Source organism: Pinus tabuliformis, chromosome 1_2 (genome assembly GCF_031772625.1).
Source record: "Pinus tabuliformis cultivar Carrire ecotype Pingquan chromosome 1_2, CPIR1, whole genome shotgun sequence".
NCBI lineage: Eukaryota > Viridiplantae > Streptophyta > Pinopsida > Pinales > Pinaceae > Pinus > Pinus tabuliformis.
Genome location: NC_142298.1, coordinates 332,866,777 through 332,879,271, shown reverse-complemented (window position 1 = coordinate 332,879,271; position 12,495 = coordinate 332,866,777). Strand labels below are relative to the sequence as shown.

At 35.0% G+C, this 12,495-nt stretch overlaps 1 protein-coding gene across 1 annotated transcript; it reads left to right on the top strand.

Annotated features, from left to right (window-relative positions):
- The first annotated feature begins 6,513 nt into the window (after window positions 1–6,513).
- Window positions 6,514–8,555, top strand: LOC149205716 (aldehyde dehydrogenase family 2 member C4-like). The gene is made up of 7 exons (XM_089393535.1): window positions 6,514–6,723; window positions 6,834–6,923; window positions 7,012–7,185; window positions 7,271–7,408; window positions 7,784–7,921; window positions 8,063–8,124; window positions 8,282–8,555. The coding sequence occupies exons 1-7, from the start codon at window positions 6,529–6,531 to the stop codon at window positions 8,553–8,555; spliced, it is 1,071 nt and encodes a 356-aa protein (XP_089249661.1). The 5' UTR covers window positions 6,514–6,528.
- Window positions 8,556–12,495: the final 3,940 nt, after the last annotated feature.

Here is a 12,495-nt window from a genome sequence, read left to right as displayed (position 1 = left end):
TTACCATCCTTTTCCTTGATGTAGACTGTGGGTTCTCCTTCACATTTGTCAAATTCATTCTCCAATAGATATGAATCTATCCTGCTGTACCATGCTCTTGGCGCTTGCTTCAGCCCATAAAGAGCTTTCTTCAATTTGCACACTTTGTGCTCTTCTCCTTTCTTCTCATATCCGAGAGGCTGTTCCACATAGACCTCTTCCATTAACACTCCATTTAGGAATGCTGATTTCACATCCATTTGGTAGACTTTCCATTTGTTTTGAGCTGCTATGGACAGCACTGCTCTCACGGTTTCCATTCTTGCAACCGGGGCGAAAGTCTCCTCATAATCTCTCCCATACTGCTGCTTGTAGCCTTTGACAACCAGCCTTGCTTTATGCCTTTCAATCTTGCCTTCAGCATTGCTCTTGGTCTTGTAGACCCATTTCACACCAATGACTTCTTTGCCTTTTGGTAGCTCAACCAAATCCCATGTTTTGTTTCTCTCTATGGCATTGATCTCCTCATCCATAGCTTCTATCCATTTCCTATCTTTAATAGCTTCTTCAAAATGAATAGGATCATCAACATGACAAAACAAGGCAAATAAGGAATTCATTCCTTCATCATAAATGTCACTTAGATTTCTAAACTTCTTACCTCTTTCACTTGGTGTGCAAGTGCTTGAAGATGCACTTGAATTTCCTCCTTGTGGTGTGCTTGGAGAAGCACTCTCATTGATCCTCAATGGTGTACCTTGCTGTCCTTGTGTTGATGCTGCTGTTTGAGGATTCATTTCAGCCACCTCCTCTTCATCCTCATCATGAGACAAACAGTTTTTAATGTTCACTGTTTTCTCTATGCTTCCATCCCAAGCTTCCTCTTCAATGAATTGAACATCCCTGCTGACAAAGAACTTCTTGGTAGATGGAATGTACAGCCTGTAGGCTTTGGATTCATCACTGTATCCAATGAAGATACACTTCTCCCCTTTGCTGTCCAACTTCCTCCTTAGCTGATCCGGAATGTGTGCATAGGCCACACACCCAAAAACTCTCATGTGGGTGACTCCTTGCTTTCTCCCACTCCATGCCTCTTCTGGCACTTTGTTCATGACTGCCTTTGTAGGACACCTGTTTAGTATGTAAACTGCACAATGTACAGCTTCAGCCCAATACTCATTTGGCAAGTGCTTTGCCTTCAACATGCTCCTTGCCATCTCCATGATGGTTCTGTTCTTCCTTTCAGCAACTCCATTTTGCTGTGGGGTGTACCGAGTTGTAAATTGTTTATGAATTCCATTTTCCCTACAAAACTTTAGGAATTCATTGGAGATATACTCACCTCCTCTATCAGTTCTCAATACTTTTATGTGCAGCCCGCTTTGGTTCTCCACAAGTGCTTTGAAGTTTTGGAATTTCTCAAAGACTTCACTTTTGTTCTTGAGGAAATATATCCAAGTCCTTCTTGTAAAATCATCAATGAATGTCAAGAAATATAGGCTGCCTGCTAATGATGGAGCTTGCATTGGTCCACACAAATCTGAGTGGATAATCTCTAAGGGTGCCTTTGCCCTTATACTTTTCCCTGATGGAAAACTTTCTCTATGTTGTTTGCCCAATATGCAGCCTTCACAAAGGCTGTCCGGCTTCTCTATCAATGGTAATCCCTTTACCATTCCTTTTCTGCTCAATAAGTTTAGACCTCCAAAATTTAGATGCCCGAATCTCAAGTGCCATAACCAGTTCTCATCCTTTGGCACGCTTTGGAAGGCCTCTTGGGTGACTGCTGCCATTTCCTTCTTGTTCTTCAAGTCTGCCCTGATCCGGAGAGGGAACATCCTGTTCCTTGTCATTTTTACCTCAGCAATGCATCTTTTGCTGGGTGGTATATCCATGATGGTGCACACATCATTTACAAAATAAACATTGTAACCCTTTTGGATAAGCTGTCCAACACTCAAGAGGTTACATCTCATTCCGGGGACATAGTATACATCTGCTATGGTTTTCCTTTCTCCTTGTTTTGAAAATATTTTTACCTCCCCTTTTCCCATAACAGACACTTTACTATCAGTTCCTAGTGTGACCTCTGATTTCAAATTTTGATTTAACGCTGAGAAGAGGGCTACATTCCCTGTCATATGGTTGTTGCAACCTGAGTCTAAAAACCATATGTCCTCACTATGTGTTTCAGCCATGTTACAAGCTAACAGGACATTTTCTTGACTGTTGTTTTCTCTTGTAACATTTGCACTTTGTCTGCTGTTCATATCATGTTGTTTCTTTCTACAATCACTAGCATAATGTCCATACTTTTTGCAGTAATAGCATTGAACATTAGATTTATCATACCTTTGTCCTTGAGCCTGATACTGATCTCTTTGTTGGCTGCTGCCTTGACCTTGGTTCTGATTTGTATTGCTGCCTCTTCCTTGTGCATTTGATGAGCTGTTCCTTCCTCCTCTATTCTGGCTTCTGCCTCTTCCTCTTCGGTTTCCTCTTCCTTGACCTCTTCCTCTTCCAAAGGACATCTGGGTCTTGAAGGCTTGCTCAAGAGATGAGTTTTCATTCCTACTCAACCTCTGCTCATGAGTCATCAGTGATGCATGTAGCTCATCAACTGAATATCTTGAGAGATCCTTTGTCTCTTCAATGGTGGTGACTATGGCATCAAACCTTGAGGGTAAGACCCTCAATATTTTCTCCACTATTCTTCTATCTTCAATTGTTTCTCCATGAGTTCTCATTTGTGTGATTACACCAATCACATGAGTGAAGAATGATTCAATGTTGTCTGACTCCTTCATGTTCAAGTTTTCAAAATCCTTTCTCAGCATTTGCAATTTTGCTGTCTTCACTCTCTCCATGCCTTGATAGGCTGTCTTGAGGGTTTGCCATGCATTGTGTGATGTTGTAGCTGCTGCTATCCTTGGGAATATACTCTGGTCCACTGCTTGATACAACAAGACAATGGCCTTTGCATCCTTCTTCCTATTGAGTTTCAGTTGATCCTTCTCTCCCTGAGTTAGTGCATTGAACTCATTTTCATCTGCTGGTTCCTCAAACCCATATTCTACTAGTTCCCATATATCTTGAGAGATGAACAAAGCTCTCATGGTTATAGACCAGTAGTCATAGTTCTTCCCATTAAAGTGTGGGAGCTGGGTGTTGAACATACCCATGCTTGTGCTTGCCATTCCTTGCATCTTGAACTATGGTTTTAAATCCTTGACTGTGATTTTTTTAAAAAAATGACTGTCTTCAGCAATAACAAGAGAAATGCTTTTGGGGAATACCTGAATCCTTCGCTGTCTGAGTCTTCTGTCTGCCTGAGAGGTTTTGCTGCAGCAACAACCTTCTCCCTTCAGCTTCTTTAACTTCTTTAAAGAGCCTAAGCCTTGCTCTGATACCACTGTTGGGTATTTTTCAATGGAGAAATACCAAAACCAAATAAAAATATTCACCACAGAGACAATGCTCTGTTTACTCTGTCCAGGATCTTTTGCAGACAACCTTTAAAAAAAAACAAACTCACTCAGAACACAGCATTACACAGTCACAAACACATTTCTATTAATTTAAAACTGAAACTCTGTTACATATTTCTTCCTCTGTGTAAAGAGGGAATAAAAAAAAACTCTGCTGCTCTCACAGATTTTCCACTGCTGTGGATATTACAAAAATTGTCCTCTGTTCTTCAATGGCTAAAAACAAAACATTTCATTCCAAATTCTATAACGCACTGCTGTGCTTTTTACAAAGACAATCGCACTCACGTGCGTAACCACCACTCACGACATAAAAAAAAACTTACATAAACTACCTACACTCACGGGCTCGACACAATGTTTTATATAAAACATACATCCCAAAAAAAACTGAACTACCGCACGTAGTCTATTTACTACATCATAAAAAATATATAAAAAAAACATATAATAATATATGCCCATGACTATATTAAACACATGGGACGTATGCCCATTATCTCATTAATGGCCGCCACCAAAACTACGTAAACACATTAAAAGCATTTAATCCCCTTCTCGGCGGTCAACAAAAACTTCACGCAAAATCTGACTTGTCGTGGGCCCGTGCACCTTCCGGAGATCGACGGCGGAGATCGCGCGTCCAAAATACTTGGCTGATCCAACGAGGTTCGCACACCAACCTCCAGCAAAACAAACGGACTTTAGCGTCCGGGGAAAGCAGTTTTCGGTCGCTCGTACATGGGACGCGTGGCGGCGAGTGAGGGTGTTCGGAGCCTCCGCTACGGAAACCGCCTTCAGCGAATGGTGGTGCGGGGAGACCAGGTGGTTTTCCAAAAGACCACCGCGCGCTGTAAAATTACAAATTTAACAGTGAGATTGTAAAGATTGTAAAGTAACGGAGGTAAAAGGAGCGTATTTAACAGTTTCTGCTTGTGAGATCGGAAAGTAACGGAGGTAGAACTGAAAATGTGTCTATGGCCCGCACCTAGGGAAATTCTTTTCTCTGTCATACAGTCATTTTCCTATAAATAGGATATCCATATATTCATTAAGCTCTCTGAGATTCCTCCATAGAAGGTATTGCTTATAATGGAATTCTTTCCATTTCATTTACTTTTCAACTTTCTAAGTGTTGGGTGCATGGCTTTTGCTATGATCTGTGTCTGACTTCAATGTTTAAAACTTTTTAATAACTAATGATGTGCAGTAGTGAAAGAGTCAAGGAATTGCGGTTGCGCGCAATAATGGATAGCTCAAATAGTGGGGTCGGTAATGGTACGGATCCGGACCATATTGTGTCTGTGAAATTCACCAAACTGTTCTTCGATGGAGAATCTGTCGATGCAGTTTCAGGTATTTATATGCTATGTTGAAATATTCTGAGTTTTATTTAGTAATTTCTGGATATAAGTTGTGTATATGTTTAATTTTTTCTTAATTCTGTCCTGAAGTTATGTAGATTTAGGGAGGAAATTGATGTAGATTTTGAGAATATCTCAGATTTTAGGATATTTTCTGAATTTTTTTTCCAGAGAGAAATCCTTATCATATGGCCAAAGCCCAGAGATTATAATCGATATGGCCGAAGCTAGCATTAAACGATATGGCCGAAGCTAGCATTATCATATGGCCGAAGTCCACTGATTACAATTGATATGGCCGAAGCCAGCAGAATAAAACCTAAGCCAACAGTTATATACGGCATAGAGAAATCTATCAAACACCACTAGAGGTACCAAAGCCATCCGCCCCAACCGTCATATCATGCACTTGACCTGCCGAATATTTCCTGAATTTACAATCGAGTATCCCCATCTAGAATATGAGCGAGTGAAAATATGATTATTTCTTTATCTTAAAGTTAAATGCCTGTGTGAAACTTGCATGCTTAAATATTAAATATTCTGGAGTATGGCATTTCTGTCGATTAATGGGTGGAAGGTGTTGGTGGTGCAGGGAAGACTTTTGAAACTTTGGATCCTCGAACAGGAGATTTGATAACACGCGTCGCAGAGGGTGATAAGGAGGATGTGGATTTGGCCGTGAAGGCCGCTCGGAAGGCTTTTGATTAGGGACCTTGGCCTCGAATTTCTGCCTATGTAATATCATTCTTTATATCATTGTCCATACCTGCATTCTCTTTAATACATGGTCTGCCCTCTGCTTTTGCCTAGTGATTTGGATCTGATGAAGAATTGGCTTTTGTTTGCTTTTGTGTGTATGAAAGGGGTCGCTTTCTGAACAAGTACGCAGATTTGGTAGAGCAGCACATAGATGAACTAGCAGCTCTTGAAACCCTAGATAATGGAAAAACATTGACCCTTGCTCGTGCTGTCGATGTGCCGGGGTGTATCCAGACTCTCAGATACTTTGCAGGTACTAAACAGACAATACTCCATGATATACGTGCTTAAAATATCTCCCATCAAGAGGAAATTCCAGTCTTAGATTTATCTTGTTGTAGGTCAACGAGGGTTTGTCATTATGGTTCATTGTCGAGGGTTGTAACCCGTAAGCATCCGGACTAATTATTATTAGTAGTGTTTAAGTGTGATTTATTATTAGCAGTGTTTAAGTGTGATTTATTATTAGCAGTGTTTAAGTGTGATTTTTGTAAAGGTTTTTTTGGGATACTATTATTAGCAGTGTTTAAGTGTGATTTTTGTAAAGGTTTTTTTGGGATACTTTAAGATCTAATTTCTTTATAATATTGAAATTTTAAATTTAAGATAATTTTTTTACGATCAAAATGTCTCAAAGATTTTAAGGGTATAAAATCTATATATAATAAAAAAACTAATTTAAATAACAAAAATCCAAATTTCATAACAATTTTTTTCACTAGATTCCAACCAAATATCTATCCAAAAACCATTATCATTATAAATCTAACAAGACCTCCCACTGTCAAATATTTATTTGAGCCATTCATAATTATCAGTAAAAAAAACATTATATAACTTGCACAGTTCCGGAAATACAATTAACAATGGTTTCTATAAATTTCATAACATGTACAGGAGCAGCTGATAAAATACATGGGGAAACATTAAAAATGGGAGGGCCATATCAGGGCTATACATTGCATGAGCCCATTGGAGTGGTTGGTCAGATTATACCCTGGAACTTCCCACTGGTCATGTTTTTCATTAAAATCGCTCCCGCTTTGGCTTGTGGATGCACTGTAGTGATCAAACCTGCAGAACAAACTCCTCTAACTGCACTTTATTGCGCGCATTTGGCCAAGGAGGTAACTCATTACATGTTTTTGAAATTTCTATCCACCGTTCTAGTGAGAAATTATTTTTAATCCGCAAGAAGTTTTCATGCGAATGTTTCATTGTTTTCTTGTTGTAACAGGCTGGGCTTCCACCTGGTGTTCTTAATGTAATAACTGGTTTTGGAGAAACAGCTGGTGCTGCAATAAGCAGCCATATGGATATTGATAAGGTAAATTATCTGTTAGGTTTCAAATTTATCTTTCTTAGCATCAAGGTACCATGAACGCATTGGTAAAGAAGTATTTGTTTCTGTGTAGGTTGCCTTTACAGGGTCTACTGAAATAGGTCGGGCTATCATGGTGGCCGCTGCTCAGAGCAACTTGAAAGCTGTAACTCTTGAACTCGGGGGAAAATCTCCTTTGATTATCATGGATGACGCTGATATTGAGGAGGCCGTGAATCTTGCCCACATGGCGATATTTTTTAACATGGTACGCACAACCCAACTATGTAGTCATGGTCAATTATTAGGTCCTTCCATTATTCAAACCAATTACTGTTTCATTTGGTTGGCAGGGACAAGTATGCTTCGCAGGATCGCGGATATATGTTCAAGAGGGCATCCACGATAAATTTGTGAAGAGAGTAGTGGAAAGAGCGAAGAAGCAGGTGGTTGGCGATCCTTTCAAGCCAGAAGTTGATCATGGTCCTCAGGTAAGTTTAATTTTTCTGTGCAATTATATCCGCAATTTTGTGTGTGGGGCTGTGATTTTTAGAACTGTATTAATCATATTATGGGATACCAATATTTGTTGAAATTCGTCATCAATACCTCCGAAATCTGAAACTGCAATTTACATTCCGATTCCATATGTGAATTCCATAGTTTCGAAAACCCTACTGTACTCTGGTGAAACCCTACTGTGCTCTACTATACTAAATGTGGATCTGGTATTTCAAAGAAGAATGATTTTGGCTTGGTAGGCTGGAAAGGAACAACTGGAATTGATGAGAGCAATATAGGCATAAAAAAAATGCGTCAATGTGTACCCCAATATTCATGTTAAATACTCTTCCCTTTATGATCAGATTGACAGGACACAATTTGAGAAAATATTGGAATACATAGAGCACGGGAAGCGAGAGGGAGCAAAGCTATTGACAGGAGGTAATCGCGTCGGCGAGAAAGGATTTTACATTGAACCAACCATTTTCTCCCATGTGCAGGTACTCTCAATGACTGCCATACAACTAGATGCCATAATTTTTTAATTTCACAACAGTTTCAAATTTTTTTTTGAGAAAACATGTGGGATAATTTCTTTCTTCATGTTTTAGGTTTGATTTATTTCTGCTTTCATGTATTAGGAGGACATGAAGATTGGCAAAGAAGAAATATTTGGACCAGTCATGTCCATTTTCAAGTTTAAGTAAGATTTTTTTAACGCAATATAGACTTTAAATTGCCATATATAAAAATTTGAATTTCAAACAAAAATTATTAACTAGTACATTACACTATATATTCTTTGTCATGATTCGTATCACAGTTAATTGCTCTTTACAACTTTAGGATGATATTTGCAGGACTATTGAAGAAGCCATAGAACGGGGGAATAAAACAATATATGGTTTAGCCGCTGGAATTGTGACGAAGAATATAGATACAGTCAATAGACTTTCGAGAGCTATTCGAGCAGGAGTGATTTGGGTCAACTGCTACTATGCATTTGATTCTGATGCTCCGTTTGGAGGGTACAAGATGAGTGGAATTGGCAGAGAACAAGGTCTTGATGCTCTTAAGAATTATTTAGCAGTCAAGTGTGTGATAACTCCCCTCCATGATTCACCTTGGTTGTAGAATTGTGGTTTAATGTGTTTGGGAAATGTTTCATAGCATCATATATCACATTTATTTGGGGTAGATTGCTACTTCGCATTTGATCTTGATGCTCCGTTTGGAGGATACAATATGAGTGAGATTGGCAGAGAGCAACGTCTTGATACTCTTAAAAAAAATTTGGCAGTAAAGTGTGAGATTATTCCTCTTCATGATTCACCTTGCTTGCAGAACTATTCTGATAATTCCTCTTCATGATTCACCTTGGTTGCAGAAATATGTTTTAATGGGTTTGTGAAATGTTTTATACCATCACATATCATAGGCGTCCTTTCTATCGGAAGCGGGCACACTAATCTTTTTCCTAATGGAATTCTCACAAATAATCAGATTTAAATTATTAATTTACGAAATATTATTATAAATTTACTATTCAATTTATTAATTGTGATGATTAAACGAGATGTGGAAAGATTAAAATAAACTTTTGATATTGTGCTACATTATTACACATGGATCAAAACGAATGAACGAGGCTTGAAAAAATCTAAACAATATGCTAAAATATTCTCACCCATTCATGAAAGTTTCCATTATTAGTTATTTTATCATTTTTGGCCCGAGGTGGTATTGAATTTTTATACCTAGTTATTTATGATTAGCACAATCACATTAATAATAATAAATATATAATTCTAATAATAATCTTAAAATAATAGTTTATTGGACATAAAAAAGATGCTAATGGGATGTATTGTTAAGTCACTTTGCGAAGGTTACTGGTTGGAAACTTTGTAGGAAAAAATCCAGTCATCTTAAGGGTTGGTGTGGCCTAAGTTGGGTGCGATAGGTGGGTGATTTTGATGGATTAGATGCCCCTTGGTTGTGGTTTCTCAAGCGGTGATTTTGATGGCTTAGATACCTCTAGGTTGTTGTTTCTAGAGCCGACATTGATGGATAACTTGAACCAGAGAATTAATAAATAGTAGAGATGCAAAAGTTAAATTTGAACATTTTTTTTTATTATTATTATAAAAAAACTATAATATTGAGAATGACAATTACAGAAAATAAATTAAAACAGATAAAAAAAAATAATAAAAAAACAAAAACTAAAAATAAAATATAAAAAATAAATAATAAATAATATTTATTAAAGTGAAAAAACAATAATAAATCAAATAAAAATTAAATAAAAAAATAATAAAAAATCCATAAAACAAACTATAATAATAATAAATAGATAAATAAAATCTTATTTAAATATCTTTAAAATTACACAACAATAATTCAACGTTAGAAAAAGAAAGAAAGAGAGAAGCTTAGAAAAACAAATAATAAAAAATTAAAATTAAGTAGAAAATGTTTATCCATAAAAAAAACTATAATAATAATAATAAATAGATAAATAAAATCTTATTTAAATATCTTTAAAATTACACAACAATAATTCAACGTTAGAAAAAGAAAGAAAGAGAGAAGCTTAGAAAAACAAATAATAAAAAATTAAAATTAAGTAAAAAATGTGGTAAAACAAATTTACTTTATTAATAATATTAAGAGGTTAGAAGTATTAAAATTAAGTAAAAAATGTGGTAAAACAAATTTACTTTATTAATAATATTAAGAGGTTAGAAGTATTAAAATAATTATTAGTTTTTTATTATTAAAATAATTGTTGTTTTTATGTTATGATGATGAACTATATAGTAAATGGTTCAAAATGCTTCAACATGAAAATAAATAGGTGATTTTCTAGAAAATATTTTATATAAATAATGAATCACACAAGCCTACATTATGAGACCATTTATGATAATTATTATTATACTATAATAAAATGATAATATTCTTGATATTATCAATAATATAATAAACCCCAAGGGTTCAATAAACCTAAGGGATTAAAATTATAAATCCAAGGGATTATTAATATTATAAACCCAAGGGTTTTTTAATATTATAAGCCGACGCGGTTAATAAATCCAAGGGGTTAATATTATAAAACTAAGAGATTAGTAAACCCAAGGGATTAATATTAAACTTTAGAATTAATATTGAACCCTAAGATTAATATTATAAAGCATAGCATTAATATATCAAACGTAAGATTAATATTATAAACCCTAATATATTATTATACAAATTAGGGATTAATATTATAAACTCAAGGGATTAATAAATCTAAAAGACTAATAAGATTATAAACTAAAGGGAGTAATAAACCCAAGACATTAACATTATAAATCCAAAGGAATAATATTAAACCCTAGGATTAATATTACAAACTGAAGAGATTATAAACTCTAAGATTAATATTATAAACCCCGTGATTATAAGCCTTAAGATTATGAATCCTAAACCCAATATTATAAACTAGAATAAACTCTAAACCTAATATTATAAACAGTGTGACATTGAATAAATTGCAATGTAATGTATCATACTTCTTATCGAATTGCAACAATGCTTGTCACACTACGATGTTGGATAGATTTACGTACCATTCCAATGTCACAATATTTTAGCATTTTAAGACTAATATTAGAATCCCTAGTATTAATATTATAAACCCTCAGATAAGTATTATAAACCCTGGGAATAATATTATAAATGCTAAGTTTAAAATTAGAAACCTTTTCATTAATATTATAAACCCTAAGATTCGAAAACCTAATATTAAAGACAAAATTATACACCCCAACATTATAACCACTAATATTAAAAACCCTAATATTATATCCTAGTTTTATAATGTCACATTGTGATGTTCAATAAATTGCAATATAATGTAACATTACAACAACCATTGTCAAATTGACTATCACATTGTGACAATGTTTATCACAATGTGACATTAGATAAATTTCTATATGATTCCAACGTCAGAATATTAAACCCTAATATCAAACCAAATATTATAAACCATAACATTATAAAACTCAACATTATAAACCCTAATATTAATATATTAAACTCTAAGTTTGATATATTAAACCTTAGAATTACAAAAACTAAGATTAATATTAAAGTCTAATTTTAATATTATAAACGCTATGATTATAAACCCTATTATAAACCCTAAAATTAACATTAAACCGTAAGATTAATATTAAATTCTAAGATTAAAATTATGAATCCAAAGGATAAAAAACCCAAAAAATTATTAAACCTGAAAGATTATTAAACCCCATACATTGAATCTTCCTACCCTTACTAGGTTTTAAATGAATACTATATTTTAAAGTAGATAAGAATATTAAGTTTTAAGGGAGATTTTGTAATAATGTTAGATTTTACTATGAAATGAATTCATTTTTAAGTTTGATTTCCCTTTCGAAGATATTTAGGGTTTTGGATGATGAGTAAGGAAGAGTTTATGGTTAGAGTTTGAGCCATGGATAAATAAGGTACCTTTACTAGTTCTGGTCAAATTTGAGTGGTGAAGCAATACTATATGATTAAAGAAATCAAATGATTTGGGTTGTGATATTGGTAAGTTGTTGTGTCATTGTAAATGGTAATTTTGTTTAACCATTGTGCCATTCTTTGAACATTTTTGGTTTTTAGACTCGAGCCATCCATTCTAATTCTCAAATAAATTAAACGTTATATAAGATCCTAAGAAAGAGAAAGGAACACATTCCATATACACATTTATACTGCATGTGATTCCTCCCACATCTATTTCGACCATTGATGATGTTGTGGCATTTCTCGTTATAACACCCATGCCTAAAACCGTGATTCCTCCCACATCTATTTTGACCATAGATGATGTTGTGGTACTTCCTGTTATAACAACCATGCCCAAAACCATAGGCATTTTCCCTAGGCTCCATAATGACCCTAAATGAAGTTGCCTTGTGACATGACATTTTATAGTAACGATTTGTCTTTAGTGCGATTTTTTGGAAGTTTTTCTGGTGGGTTTTCTGGTTTAATTTCTCTCAAATCTGGA